The sequence below is a fragment of the Thunnus thynnus genome, chromosome 9, assembly GCF_963924715.1.
Source record: "Thunnus thynnus chromosome 9, fThuThy2.1, whole genome shotgun sequence".
Taxonomy (NCBI): Eukaryota; Metazoa; Chordata; class Actinopteri; order Scombriformes; family Scombridae; genus Thunnus; species Thunnus thynnus.
Window position 1 is genome coordinate 14445412 of NC_089525.1, and position 14826 is coordinate 14460237.

Consider the following 14826-nt stretch of genomic DNA (forward strand, 5'->3'; position numbering starts at 1 on the left):
AATATTTTCATCTTTACATACAATAGCCCGTGTTCAAAGAATAAACAAGTGACTCCTTGCATGATTAAGCTTCATGACAAAGCCTCGGAATGGAAAAAATACAGAATCATAACTTTGGTGGCGTTTGAAAAGTTCTATGGACTAAGTGGACCAAATTATTTTAGAAATTCCAGCATCTTAGATCAAAGCACTCAAAAATTTGAGAGTTGTCCTTTCAAATTGGACAATATGTCCTTCAATAACAAGTCTATCTTTGGCACAATTTCAGCTGTGAAAGGGAAACAACAAAGAGAAGAACGAAAAAAGAATATCGAATCTGTCCTGAAGAGTTTTAAAACCTTGAAAGACGAACCACCTTGTTCACATGATGAACATTTGCAGCGGGGCAAAAACATTATCGATTCTTTCAAATTAGCTCCAGAAGTTCATGAAATATTGAATGAAGATTTGAATAAAATGGTTAAGGACAGTGCTGAAAGAGCCATGATAGAAAAAATAACTGCAGATTTCAACATGAAATCAGTTCAAATTTGTAAACATATATTGGAGCAAAGCAACACCCTGTGGCTTCTTCATATCCCTATGTAACTTTCAACGAATTGAGAATCTTTAAACGACAATCTATACAGAAATGTATACATACAAAATAAACTTTTTTTGAACTCCATGTGTGCTTTGTTCCATTAACAAAATGTATCTTTTTTCCATTCAGAAACTGTTTGGGGTTGAGGTGTGGTGGCCTGTAGTCAAACCACCAAGGCTCTCTTGTTCACAGTGATTATGGGTTAGGGGATGAGGACAGAGAAACAGAAAGAGCATCTAGAGTCAGCAACCAGTTCCGGCTGTCGTTACGATAAGGCGTGAATAAAAACACCCTTAATATTCTATTAAAACACAGCTTTGTGGTCTTACACCTGGAAAAAAGGTCAAATCAATCTGTCATTCTTCACTGAGAGTGAAGCTTTGTCACAAATGGAAAGACATGATAAACTCAGCTGAAGTACATCAGTACAGGAAACAGTAACATATTGATTTAACTTCCTTTATTAGTAGTTTATTACTGATACATGACTGTGTTAGATACCATTGTCCCAGCACACATACTGTTATCTGTTTTGACATGGAGCTTTAAGAATTGGCACAAACAATATACAAATGAACATCTCTGTATACAATACTGATTTTAAACAGAAAACAATCAATAAATATCCAAAAAAATGACAGGAACACAAGATAAAAATGCACAGCTGTATCTTAGACAAAATGTCTAGTAATTATGTGCCGTTTTCTTTTTATTCAGTGCAAACATAAAAATGGGCTGATCTTTAACTTTTGGCCCGAAAAGACCTTTTAATCAGTCTGAGTGCAGAACATAGCAGGATGTGAATGTATCAGTTCAGACTCAGTCTGCAGATTCCCTACTTTGTGATGGAGAGGAGTTAAAATGTCTTAATGAGAAAAGACAGAAAAGTAAACATGTTAACTAAAAACACAAAAATCACTTCTCACACCAGAGATCCACAGTGATGAAGTCTGGTTTCAGAACATATGATTCATCAAGACAGATTAAAAAAAAAAAAAAAAAAAAACTCACTCACTCACACACACACACACACAAATGATTAAAAAATTAAATTGATTTAAGCCCAGAAAATGAATAAGGCAAGCAAGCTCATACTGTATATACAGTCAAAGTTACTATTTACACTGAGTTTACATTTTGTTAAGTGAAGTTTCCAACAGTTGAGGTGGGGTTTGTCTCCCCCTACTGGTTCATACTAGTGTCACACTGCAGACAGCAGCTCATGCTTTAAATCTCTCATCACAGAGCACTCGGAAGAAACCAATGAGTTGTTGGCGACCAGAAGAGCCCATCCCAGATCTAAAGTCCAGTGTGTTCAGAAACACCCACAGCCTAGACCAACACTCCCTCCAGATCTGAAACAACAGCACGGGGATGAGTGAATAATTCCTCACTGTCTCCTGATGTTTTGGTTGAATTGTTTCTATAATGCCTTGCTTTATTCTTCCTGACTTCTTCTGTGATCTATAAATATTCTGAAGAGGTTAAGTGTGTCGACACAGTTGGGCAAAAGGGGTGATAGAGTGCAGAGCTTCTTCGTGTCCTTCTAACGCTAAACACAAACAATATGCAGACATCACTACTGTGGTGAAAGCAGATATGCTCATAAAAACAGCATCACCTTAAGAGGCCTGGATATGCACAACTCATATGAATGAGTAATATTACATGAACAGAAATGACTGGATAACAGAAGAGTAACACTTAAATGATCAGGGATAAACACAGCCTAAGAAGAGTGACGTCTAGATGAAGGTTAACTAAGCCGACACTAAACAAGCCACTCCATCACCAGCACTGTACATGACTTGATAGTCACATTATAGCAGTGATGAGGAAAGTTGTGGTGAGTGAGACCTGAACTTAGTAGAGCCAGATTCACTCAGAGCTGAGAAGAAGATACAAACTAAACTCTTCCACAAGCTGTGAGGTCTAAAATGAAGTAAAATGAGATTAAAAAAGGAAAGTAAAATAAATGAACAAAAACAGGCTTGAGCAGAAATAATCCTGTAAAACTTGACAGTGACATGGGCTAGGACATGGTGACTGCTGATTGGCAGGTGAGATGAGCTGAGCTGTGGTAACGAGGGAACTACGCGGTCTGATAAATATAAGGATTTTGACCTTCATCGTCAGGGCAGGCCTTAAAGTCGATTTCAACCCCCCCCTCCCCTCTTACTCCTCACTGAAGAAAAACCTCTGGTACAATACTCTTAAAACCAGCTTTCTGAGTGATGTCTTGTTTTTCAACTGGAACCATGTAGGAGGAGCCCAGAAGACGCAGCAGAATCTCGGGATTATCATTTAGAGTGATGAATGTAGGATTTTACTGGAAATACTTAAAACAAAAAAGAAAGAAAGAAAGAAAGAAAGAAAGCCTAAACTGTGCCTGAAGAAAGTCACACAGCAGGCGACACAGTGAGTAAGATCAATGAGTGTGGAAAACTGCACACAGCCAGCTCACATTTCATCTGCTATGGGGACCTCTATATATGTCTTGGGGTTAAACAACAAAAGGAGCATTTGTGAATACACGATTACCTATTATGAGACTTAAAAATCCACCCACAACCCAGTAAATGGAAGAAGAACCGTTTCCATAAACGGCGACAAACTAAACCTGCACTCTAGAAACCAGCAACAGTGACACAATTTGGTTGCTTGATATAGTAAATAGTGTCTATGTGTTTGTGTGGAGACCAAACAGAGGAAGGAGGGCCTGCAGGCTGTGGGTGGAGAGAGTGTAGGCCGGCGGATGTGGACCGTAGGCCTCATGGTGGCGTCTCTGCATTACTAGTCGTGGTCTTTTTCTTTGCCGGCTTCTTTACCACCTTGGTTTGAGTCTTGCAGACGGAGAAGCAAAGTAAAGTGGAAAAAGCAAAGAGTAATTAACATGGTTAATTAACAGTAAAGGTTAATTTTTAAACTTATCTTTTTGACAGATAGACATTAAAATTTGGTACATACATTCATGTTCCCCTTGGGATGAATTGTAACCCTCTAGCCTAGCATCATCAGGTCAAAGTTTCTGTTTATCCAATACTTTTGTTTAGGATCAAATTCCTGCAAAACTAATACCAGTCACATCAGTCTCAGCTATACTTTGTATTAAGTGATAATTAACAAATGCTAGCATGCTAACGCTCTACATTGAGATGGTAACCATGGTAAACATACCTGTTAAACATTAGCATGCTAGCATTGTCCTTTACTGCGTCCCAATTCTATACTACACCTTTCACACATAGGTCACAAAATAAAGTTTACTTAAAAAGGCAGAATAAGAAGTTACATTTAAAAAACGCTTGATTTTAAGTGTTCTGTTAATGGACACTATTGTATACTCCAACAGTGAAATGCACATCATTGCAAAAAAATAAAACATTTTTTAAAAACCAGGAGCACCTCAGAAAACACACACACACACACACACACAGCTATTAAATCCTCGAAAAACATTCTGGTATCTAGTTAAACTGGCACAGAAATAGCAAAGATATTTTTTTTGTATACCAACCGCAAAAGCAGTATACCAAGACAATTAGTATATACAGTATACAATTTGTGACAGTCTTTGTGCTCATGTTAGCATGCCATCATTAGCATTTAGCACAAAGCACTCCTGTGCTTGATTACAGCCTCACAGAGCCGCTAGTCTGACTCAATCTACACTCAAAATCACACCACAGTTCCAGTTAGATGTGCGTTATCAAGACTAAGTTAGCTAAATTATCCTTGAAACCTCACTCGTATCCAACTGACATATTTTCTAAATACACTACATGAAAATTGAACTATTCACAATCTAAAACTACATTAATATTTTATATGTATAACATAACTGAAATAATCTACCTGGGTCTTTGTATGTATCATTGCTAAACGGTAGTATTGATAAATGTTAAAAAAATATTGTGATATCAACTTCCAGCCATATTGTCAAACTGAAAGGATCTACAGTTTTATGATGATGAAATGGTGCATATGTTCCAACATGGAGCCGCCACTACAGTTTAAGGGTTAAAGTAATGGCGCCTCATCAGCCTAACAGGCTTCCATTTGGACAACAGGCTTTTATCTCTCCCCTCGTTTCCAGACTTCTCTCTACTGTCACTATCTCATAAAAAGGCATAAAAATGTCCCAACATATTTGAAAAAAAAAAGAAGGTTTAAAGCAATGTTGTGCTCAGCTGAATGTCATTTTATGATACATAACTGATGAACTTTCTTCCAAAACAAGACCTCTGTAACGTGTGTTCACCCTACCTCTGTCTTAGCAGCAGCAGGTTTCTTGGTTGCCTTGACGCTGGCACTGCGCTTCGGGGCTTTCTCTCCCACATCGTCATCAGAGTGTTCAGTCCTTGTGTCTGATAGGTCAGAGCTGTGTTGAGATGACGTTTCGTCAGCGAGGGATGCGGCCGCCAAAGAGCGAGCTGTAGGATTGGACAAAAAAAAATTGGCGGTCACTCAGTGACGGCGTAGCTCGGGGTTCAGAGTGAAGCTAAAGCAGCTACATGAAAAAAAACATAATCCCCAGATGATTCAGCTGACAGCTAAGAGAGAGATGAGCAGATATGTGGTTTGACCTTGCCTCTGAACCACAGTGATTTCACTTTATGAACATCTAATCTAATAACAGCTGACAGATGAAATGTGTTCAACAATGTGTAATTGCAGACCAGTACGTCACTGCAGTCACAGCTTCTCAAAGCATACAGTTTTAAAGCTGGATGTTAGCTGTGTAATAAAAAGGTCACACTAAATAGGACCCTCTTCTGCCAAGTTACCATTATCTGAGTAAGAGAATGTGCTGGGTTGATAAAAATATAGACTGGGTCATCTGTTTGCTGTAAACCCCCAAAATGACTCTAGTGCTGCAGTACTTATTCCAAAGATGTATTAGTAATAAAAAAAAAACACAAGCCTTTTTCCACTAGGATTGGCCAGCCTCTAATCCTAACTTTAAATATCTACAGTCACAGACTTAACCCTAAACATCCTCCTCACTTGAGAAGCTGCAACCCGCATTCCTCTTCAAATGACGAGCATTTTATCAGCTGTCAAGTTTGTCAGTGAATACTTTTTTCACTGATCAATCGATTAAGTCGTTTTTTTCAGCTCCAGTGGACAGTCTGGAAGAGCAGGGCGTGTAAATGCTTTTCCTACTCTGCCTGCTGGTGTTACATAATCTGATTTAAATGGAGGTTTTTAAAAAAAGAAACTGACAACAAAGAAAATACATGTGAATTTGTTCAGGTCTATGTCCATTATTCTGTTTTTCAGTATGTTTAGTGGATTAAAATAGAAATTTACAACACATTATTTTTTCATTAGGTGTTGTGGTGAAAAAATGTATGTTTGAGTCAGTTAACATCATGTAAAGACAATTTATCAAATTTATTGTTATTTACAAATGGAGAAGAATCTCATCTTTTCTTTTTTGCCCGTCAAAAGTGTGGTGGCTTTAAACTGTTATTTTAAAATCGAAAGTGTAAAGATGATGAATCATTAATAAATGGGTCTTGGAGTTTGGATTCTTTTCACTATATTATTCCTACAGGTTAATAAAAGAACATCAATGCACAAATCACATGAATCATTTAACTCCAACTGTCTGATTCTTTTCACTTCAGTGTTTTTTTTTTTATCCATTTTTCTTTCAGTCTCGGTTTTAGAAGTTACAAATGCTTTTTTTGTCTGTATGAATTTAAATGTGCCACTCGTGCCCTGTTCTTTCATTGTTACACTGTCTCTGTGTCTCTCTGTCTGTATTCAGTTCACAGCTTGTCGGGCCCACACAGCCTGCTAGCCGACAGTGTAGTGAGACACAAAGAGTCCTCCTTCCAAGCCTCTCCACCCACTGGAATCACATGCTTTCACCCCCCCCCCCCCCCCCCCCCCCCCCCACCTCTCTCGATCGCTCCCTCCACCTCCTCCTTTTCCCTGCCATCCTGCAGTGCTTTAAATCACATGACTCCAGTCTGGCCCGACTAACCCCAGCCCTGCTCTTATAACAGTTAAATGAAGGGAAATCCTCTGTGTGCCACTTCGGTCCGATCAGCGAACTGGACACACAGAATGGATGTAGAACAAACTCTACAAATGAAGCTGTGTGGGATGTGCGTGTTTGTGTGGCCTTACTCTGCCGTGCTGCAGTGCTCTTGGCCCGGGGAAGCGTGCTGGCCCCCGAGCCCATCTCATCCATCGGGTCCCGTCTCATGCGACCATCTGACGGGCGCAGAACCAGGTCATCCTCGGCGTTGATGAGAGTCAGGTCCTGCATGCTGAAACTCCGCAGCTTGTCTGACAGCACGCCCTGCCCCTGGACATCACAGCAAAACCAAACACACACACACACACACACACACACGTTAGATATGTAGCAGCATGAGAGTAAATGTTCGGTCACCTCTGCATCACTTTTATGTCTTATGTGAATCAGTCACTTAGAATAAAGACGCTTTCTTGAAAGCATTTGCCAATTCTCACGTCTGGTGAAACACTAATGAAGTTTATATCAGATGTGGAAGAAATGTTGGTAATTATAAAGAGCAGCTGGGGAATCTCGGGTCTGATTCACTAAATCTGTAACATGCAACATGAGAGAATTTCCTCTGGTGGTAATTTTGACATGTTTAACTAATCAAAAGAAACACCATACTTGTGCCCCATGCATGGGAATGTGAGAGGACTGCAGGACTCACAAATATATCTGCAATTTGCAAGTAACAATCATTTGTGAAACGGGGCACTGGCACCGTTGGCAAGCTGCGGGTAAGCAGAACTCACAAACCTCTTGTGAAACAGGCCCCTGCTGTGTGACTAAACTGTGAGACCACCTGATCAACGACTCGGGCAAAGTTTTGAAGTCTGTTCCCTGGAAAAAGTTACAAGCTGTATCACTGAGTGAAAATAAGTTTTATTTGCTGTTGTTTGTCTTCCCAGTTTCCCCACTGATAAAATCCTGTGTGAGGAAATGAGCGACACGTGATCTCTGTGGTCACTTGAGAAGCATTTGAAACACATTCTCACATCAGTGATGAACCTCATCACAACCAGATTCAGACACAATCTGTACAGATCTGAATCCAAAGAAGTTAGTCTGAAGGATTAAACACACTTGTGAAATCATCTATAATTAAGATATTAAAGCAGTCAAAAAACATGACACACACACAAGAACTTTGTCCAAATGACAAAATCTTTTTAAAAATCTCTCTATAAACTTCCACTGCAGAAACAGAGCTCACAGCTCACCTTGGTGGCTGCGGTGACGGCAGCATTTGCAGCCAGGTTGAGACCCCTCTTCCCAAACCGCATCATGGTCTCGTAACTCCTGTCTTTGGCCTGTGCTATGTACTCATCTATCTCCTACAGTTGAAGGGGAAGAGTCAAAAGCCCACAAAGAAAGGATGGACAAAGAAGAAGAAAAAAATATATATATCAGAGTGTTTCAGTGTGGACAAGCGAAATAGTTCACATTTGAGAGACCGACTAAATGTCTTTCCATGTCATGTTCCTACCTTCTCTTTGTTGGACAGGGTTGGGTGGACAAACTTGCGGTAGAGGACACTGGAGCCCTTGGTGTATGGAGACAGGAGCCATATCACAAAGGCAATCTTTAGCTCGAAGTAAAATGGAAACCTGGGTAATGAAACACAGAACAAAACATCAGTGGGGACGAAAATCAAACATAAATACTTTGAAGAAGGTGTTAAGACCTGAGAAATGAACAGCAAGACACAACTAGATAAGGTAAAAGCTGTGAAACACTGATCTGATACATAAAAAAAAAGGCTGAGTTATATTTTGTTTTGCTACATTGAAAAACAAGACTCTTTGATAAGAAATCACTATACTAAAAATATCAAGAACACTTAGCGGTGGAAAAACGCATGAATGCGTCTATTGATATAAGCTGTTTATTTATTTTAAGCTAGTTGGGGATGAGGGTCACGATCACGAGCAGCTCCTGACTCACCATGATAGGAGCAGGTCTGTAGCTGTTTCTGCTGTAGTGAACAACGCAAATACTATCCAGTACATCATCCACTTCACCTGCACACACACAAACATACACACACACACACACGTGAGGAGAGAAAGAGAGAGAGAACATCACAAAAATAGCACATGTAAACTCTCAGCGTCCAGTACGCACGTGCTGAGACATGAAGAGCTCAACAGCAGCTACATACAGAAACATACCAACACAGAGACACAGCATATGTTTCAGTTGTGTCAGATCACATCAGTATGCATGACTAATCTCCCGGAGACAAAGGAAATGTAGGGTGTTGTTAAGATTTAACAAAATGCTATAAAAAAAAAAGCTAAGGAAATGTTGCTAAATGTCATCGACTGAGTGGAAATACATTATCAATAATCAAACATTTTGATATATATAATGTTAGAGAAAAAGCACTGGATGGAAAAGGTACGCTTCAAGGCATTAAAGAGGCCACAGGCACATGCTTCTGTAAACACACATAATGCTGAATCATGCGACTCATTAGAAATGAGCCAAACAAGAGGAAAAAAGGGGAAAACATCAGTTCTAAAAATGGCGTCCTCCACTCTCTCCCTCTTCCTCCTTGCCTCTTTTCGCTCCTTCTGTGGCCGTCTGCTTGAGCAGCGATCGAGAGGGGGGGTTGCTATGGTAACCTGCCAGGAGGAGACTGTTCTCCAGCGCAAATCTAGGCGGAGGGCCAGAGCACAGCTATCTACTCCTCCTCCTCCACCTCCTCCCAGACCCCCTCTCTCTCTCTCTCTCTCATCCCTTGCAGAGATGAGGTAAGCAGGGAGGACCCCGTTTATTTAAAAGACTCTCAGCCAAAGACAGAATGGGAATCGTTTTTATGTTGGTTTCAACTGGCAGCGCTGCTCATCCTGTCCTAATCTCATTATCACTTTATTTGTTGTGTTATTTAAAAAGATATTGTCTCCGATTATGCTGCCAAATCCCAAACTTTCTTCCCAGTCTAGTGTTGATGTTGAAAGTCAACTGTGAGCTGCGTTGAGAGGCAACATATCTCCAGGGAACTGAGAGGATATTTCAAGACTTGCAGGCACTATTGTGGACAATATAACAAAATAAGGGAGTGTACATTTGAAGTATGAATCATTATGGTATCAAGGGACTGGGCAGTTTAATGCATTTAACATGGTGTGCGTGTTCGTCTCATGCCACACGCCCACGAGATGATGCAGACGGATTTGACAACAATTCAACTACTAATTCTATTCTACTCTCCAAATTGCCAGCTATCGATTATTTTCACATGCTGATTATTTTCTTGATCATTTAATGAATTGTTTTATCTGTAAATTGTCGGAAAATTGTGAAAATGCCCATCACAATTTCCTAAAGCTCAACTTCATCAGATTGCTTGTTTTGTTTAGGTTTACAATCACAAAAGACAAAGAAAAGCAGAAAATCTTTATGATTAAGAAGTTAAAACTAAGGAATGTTTAAGCATTTTGCATGAAAATTAATAGATTATCAAAATAGTTTTCTGAATCAACTTTCAGCCCTGGTTGAAACATCATCATGTCCATGTAGGATTTAAAGAGGAACTGGGATCGAGACGGAGACATGCGGGTATAATTTCGTCTTTTAAGGTCATTACGGTGCCTCAGCGACCCAGTTTCATGAAGGTCGGTGTGCCCTAAAATAACTGCGCTGCCATTCTTCTAACCTCATCTGAGAGACGCTGACCAGTATCAGACATACTGGATAATTCAGTCATCAGTCTTTAAGTGACAGAGATAAAATGAAGAGAATAGTCTGTGTGGCCAATAATCAAAACAGACTGACTCCAGGTAATTAATGCGTGTCCTCTGCCTCTCATGAAACAACTGAAACGATGTCAAGTGTGTGTCTGGCCTAAATTACACCTATCTGCTTTATATTACATTTCTTTTTAAAAAAACACTGACAGCATCAAGGGGCCAAAAAACAATCAGCTGAGATTGAATAACCAAAGATGATACTCACATATTCCTTTACATTCTTCGTTTTGACGGCCTTGTACGAGGAGTATGCCGGGTACAGCGTCCCAAAGGCAAGGCTGCAAAAAACAAAGAAGGCTGGGTCAGAGGGGGTGGGGGGGGGGATTCAGCTGGACAAATGCTTAAAAAGCAAGTTAGCCATGTTTTCTCTAAGCTTATGTAAACACAAGAAGTAGCTGTCTTAATATGATGTGCTTCAGTAAAGTCAGTCCCTCAGGTGGTTCTGATGTGAATAGTGGCGCCACGGTAGAGTTGAAAGGCAGCGGCTTGTCAAAACACACCAGCCTGATAGTGGGTACAAAACAATATAATGGATATCATGGAGTCAGGAAGACTGCAGAGAGATAAAGTGGAAAAACACACACAAGTCTGCCAGGGGTGGGTCACTATGTGGTGGCTCACGTGCAGACTGGAACACTGTGCGCGCCGAGCTGTGTTGTTGGTGTGTACTTGGTCGCATCCTGTGCCACTGTGGTGATTTGTGCTGATGTGACAGGATGCTGAATGCCCAGTGAGGGACAGTAGGGAGCACACAGTCCAGAATGTCACCAGTGTGTCTGTATTCTCACTGTGTGGGTTTACATTTTTAACTACAGCTTGTCTGAATGTATGTCACACACACACTTGCTTCCCATCTGTTGGTACCTACAGCCAGCATACTGTATCAACTGTGTTTCTCAGCATTTAAGTAGGTCTTCTGCCCCTGTTCAGTCATGTGTGCGGCTCTGTACGGTAGACTGGGGCGACTCATGGCAGGCCTCTAGGCCAGCAGACATCCTCAGCAGACGCCCTGTGCCTCTTTGTGTCCCCGTCTCAGGTTCGCACACGAGTTTAACAGTCCCTTCACTGAGACTCTCTCTCTCTCTCACTCGCTCGCTCTCTCTTTCCTTTCCTGTCCTCTTTTCCAGGTCACCATGGTGAGGGGAGGTCGTGTCTCTCCGGTTCTGCCTGTCTGGCAGCGCCTGGAAGTTGCTGGATGTCCTCTTGATCAGATTCAGCATGTCTGTCTGTCCTGGAAGAGAGATCCCTCCTCTGTTGCTCTTCCTGTGGTTTCTTCCATTTTTACCACATTACAGGCTTTTTGGGGGACAGTTTTTCCTTATTTGAATCAAGGGTCCAAGGATAGAGGATGTTGTATGCTGTACAGATTGAAAAGCCCCCTGAGGTAAATTTGTGATTTGTGATACTGGGCTATAAAGATCTGATATATTGAGCATAAAGTGATTTGAGTTACGCTGTTTATTCACCTGTTTGGAGCTTTCCAGGTTTAAAAAAAAAAACAAAAAACAAAGCAGCAGCTGTAAATTTAAAACGGAGTAAAGAAGAGAAATGATTGATCTCGTGTTAGATGTGCAGCAGCCATTATGATGCATATTCAGTCACATTGTTTGTCTCCCATCGACACATGACTACGTGAGGTGCGGTGAAGTGGAAGAGCCAGCTGGAAGCCATTAAAAGCCAACAGTTTGCCAATGTTATCCTCTACTTATATAACGTGGGGAAGAATATTTATAGGTATGAAAAAGCAATGACATTCATACACCTGGGCCTTTCAAAGACACCTACCTACCTGTTTGAGGATTAGACTACCAAGGTGAAGTACAAGCTGATTAAATTAAATCCACACAAAACTGACAGCATCGCTGACAGACAGGCACATTCAATGGACAGACGACATAAAAAATCCTGCTTAAAACACTCAACAGCGGCCACTTAACAGGAAAACTAATGCAGCAGGGTAAAAAAGGCCTGCATAAGGGATCAGGATGATGACAGTGGCTGGCTTTAGTTGAGTCATCCACACTGTCGGGGTGTAGTTTTTACAGGTGGAGGATGAGGCCTGAGCTGCTGATACTGCTTGTCTGATAACAGCAAGGAGCCAAATCTGTAAAGTCACTCCAGCATATTATAATATTGCACAAAACAAACAAGTCATCCACGTTTAACTGGCCTAGTCATGTACAGAGTGGCAAACACATCCCTGACTGGGCTGCTGGGTTTAGCCTTGCCATCACATTTTACCAACTCATGTCACCATATGGTGCTGAGATGCTTCAGTCCAGCATTATTCAGGCGGTGATGTTTTAAAAAGACACGGGAGGCAATTTTGTTTACTTATCTGCAGCGAGACTTGCATATTAAGAGGGTTTCAGTTGACAATAAAGTGGCCGGCTAACAGCTCATTTCCCTGCCAACACATTATCTGTCAGGTGGTTACAGTTACTGGCTAGCCAGCATACGTTAGCTACCAGCGGCTAACAGGCGGTGGATGCAGATTGTACTGCATCATCGTTTTAATTGGAGACACAGAGAAACGAAAGCAATAGTTCAATAATTCAGTGTCTAAATGGCAGTTTGCTCGTAGTATTTTTTTCTACTTGGCTGAAATTCGACTATAAACACGCAGAAAATGGATGACAGAGCATCAGACAGTTGATGAATGGAGGAGCCGCTGCTCTGGCTAAACGTTTGAACACAACAACAGATGCAGCCCAGCCCATACTCACACAACTATCCTCGAAATAATCCACGATACCATCTTGTCGTGAGCCTTCTCCGCTTCTAGGAAATCTAGTTAGTTAGTGAGCTGGCGGGCTAGCTGCCCCCCATCCCCCTCCAGGACGCGGTGCGTTGTGATGTGAACCGGGAGGCTGTCAGTCAGTGGGGTCGGCCAGCGGCAGCTGAAGATGTGCTGCAGTCTCTGGCTGCGGGCTGCGCTGCTCCGCTCTTCACCACTGCTGCTGCTGGAGAGAGAGAGACCGACTCTTAAAGGGCCAGACCCGCCTCTGAAATGTATTATTCTAAAGGATGGCTTCACAGTTTTTAAAGGTTGTCTTTAAGGCCGGTGTGTAGAATTTAGTGGCATCTAGCGGTGAGGTTGCAGATTGCAAAAAAACGCGAAAGGCGCTCTCTAGAGGCTGTGTTTGGTTTGTCCGTTCTGGGCTACTGTAGAAACATGGCGTCGCAACATGGCAGCCTTCATGGAAGGGGACCAAGCATGGATTGTATCATGGATGTATAATAAGAGCTTGATAGGTCGCCACCGCTCAACCTTGCAGCCAGTTTTTCCCAGTGGTCACTCGCGGTATTGCAGCAAAAAATCCCCCTGCGGCCCAAAAAGCATTTTCCTCATAGACCACCATTGTAAAAGAAACGTCTGTAAAACTGTTGACAGGACACCTCGAACTGCAAACAACATCAATTATGACTCTTTCTATTATGAACTTTTTATCCATGAAGGTTTTATACTTGTAGAAATTGTAGGGCCAAGTGGGAACTGGCGGGCGGGTCCAGCAGGGGAAACACTACTGTGCATATTCAGTGGGCCACATAACGTGGAACCAAACCTGGAAGCTAAAAACTTTTTCTGGCATTTGCGCCAGCCGAGCAATTCCTATAGGACTGAATAGGCGCCATTTTTAGTCTGGTATCCAGCTCTTATAATACATCCATGGGATGTATAAAGAGAACTGAATACAGGAAGAGCGCCAGGCTTTAAAGCAAATTGAACATAGCGGCCAAACTGTGTAATTGCAACGTTACGAGATGCACACTGGCCCAAAAAGACTTTTTCCCATAGACTTACATGGTGAAAGAGACATCTGTAAATCAGCGAATAAATTTTTTGAGCATCACAACCTGTGAAATGACTCGTTTCACTATTAGAATTTGATCCGTTCGGTCCAATCACATTTTGAAAGTCTAGAAGAGCTGTATGATTGAATCGTTTTATCCCCATTCAAGTTAGCCGGAAGGCTAAACCAGAAGTTAGCTGTCTCAGCTGGCGGAAGTCTCTAATAAGCATGCTCCATGAGTGCATGCAGCCCATAGAGCGTGCGCAGTATGTTTTCATCTGGGTCATTTTTTTATAGCAGGAAGTGACTTTTTTGGCGACTGAGCAACTTTCATAGGAAAGAATGGTGCCCTGCCTGCAACGCTGTATCCAGTTCTCTATATGCATCCATGAAGGGGAACCGCTCTCTGTGTAGATATAAAGGGCTCATTCTAAGGTAATGAAAACACATTTACACTAAGAAAAACATATTTAGTAATATTATATTCAAATTCTGTCAAGTCCATTCTGCGAGATGCCACTGAATTCTACACACTGCACCTTTAAAGCAAGTCAGTGGCCCATATGAACACTGAACGAGCTTTTCCTCACTGTGATCACAGCAATGATACAATCCAGTGAGCTCAATTACTTACTAATAATAATCTGGAAGGAACCT

The 14826-nt window shown here is 41.5% G+C and overlaps 1 protein-coding gene across 1 annotated transcript; it reads right to left on the minus strand.

Annotated features, from left to right (window-relative positions):
* Window positions 1-1028: 1028 nt before the first annotated feature.
* Window positions 1029-13395, minus strand: reep2 (receptor accessory protein 2). The gene is made up of 8 exons (XM_067599046.1): window positions 13102-13395; window positions 10581-10653; window positions 8565-8641; window positions 8107-8227; window positions 7841-7954; window positions 6725-6905; window positions 4850-5016; window positions 1029-3426 (listed from the first exon to the last, which is right to left on the minus strand). The coding sequence occupies exons 1-8, from the start codon at window positions 13131-13133 to the stop codon at window positions 3355-3357; spliced, it is 837 nt and encodes a 278-aa protein (XP_067455147.1). The 5' UTR covers window positions 13134-13395; the 3' UTR covers window positions 1029-3354.
* Window positions 13396-14826: the final 1431 nt, after the last annotated feature.

Excerpts from the sequence above, each read along its gene's own strand:
- reep2 (XM_067599046.1), bottom strand. The coding sequence starts at position 13,133 with ATGGTATCGTGGATTATTTCGAGGATAGTTGT. Across the intron at positions 7,955-8,106 it reads CCCTGTCCAACAAAGAGAAG|GAGATAGATGAGTACATAGC; the intron begins GTAGGAACATGA and ends CTTCAACTGTAG. Across the intron at positions 6,906-7,840 it reads CCGTCACCGCAGCCACCAAG|GGGCAGGGCGTGCTGTCAGA; the intron begins GTGAGCTGTGAG and ends TGTGATGTCCAG.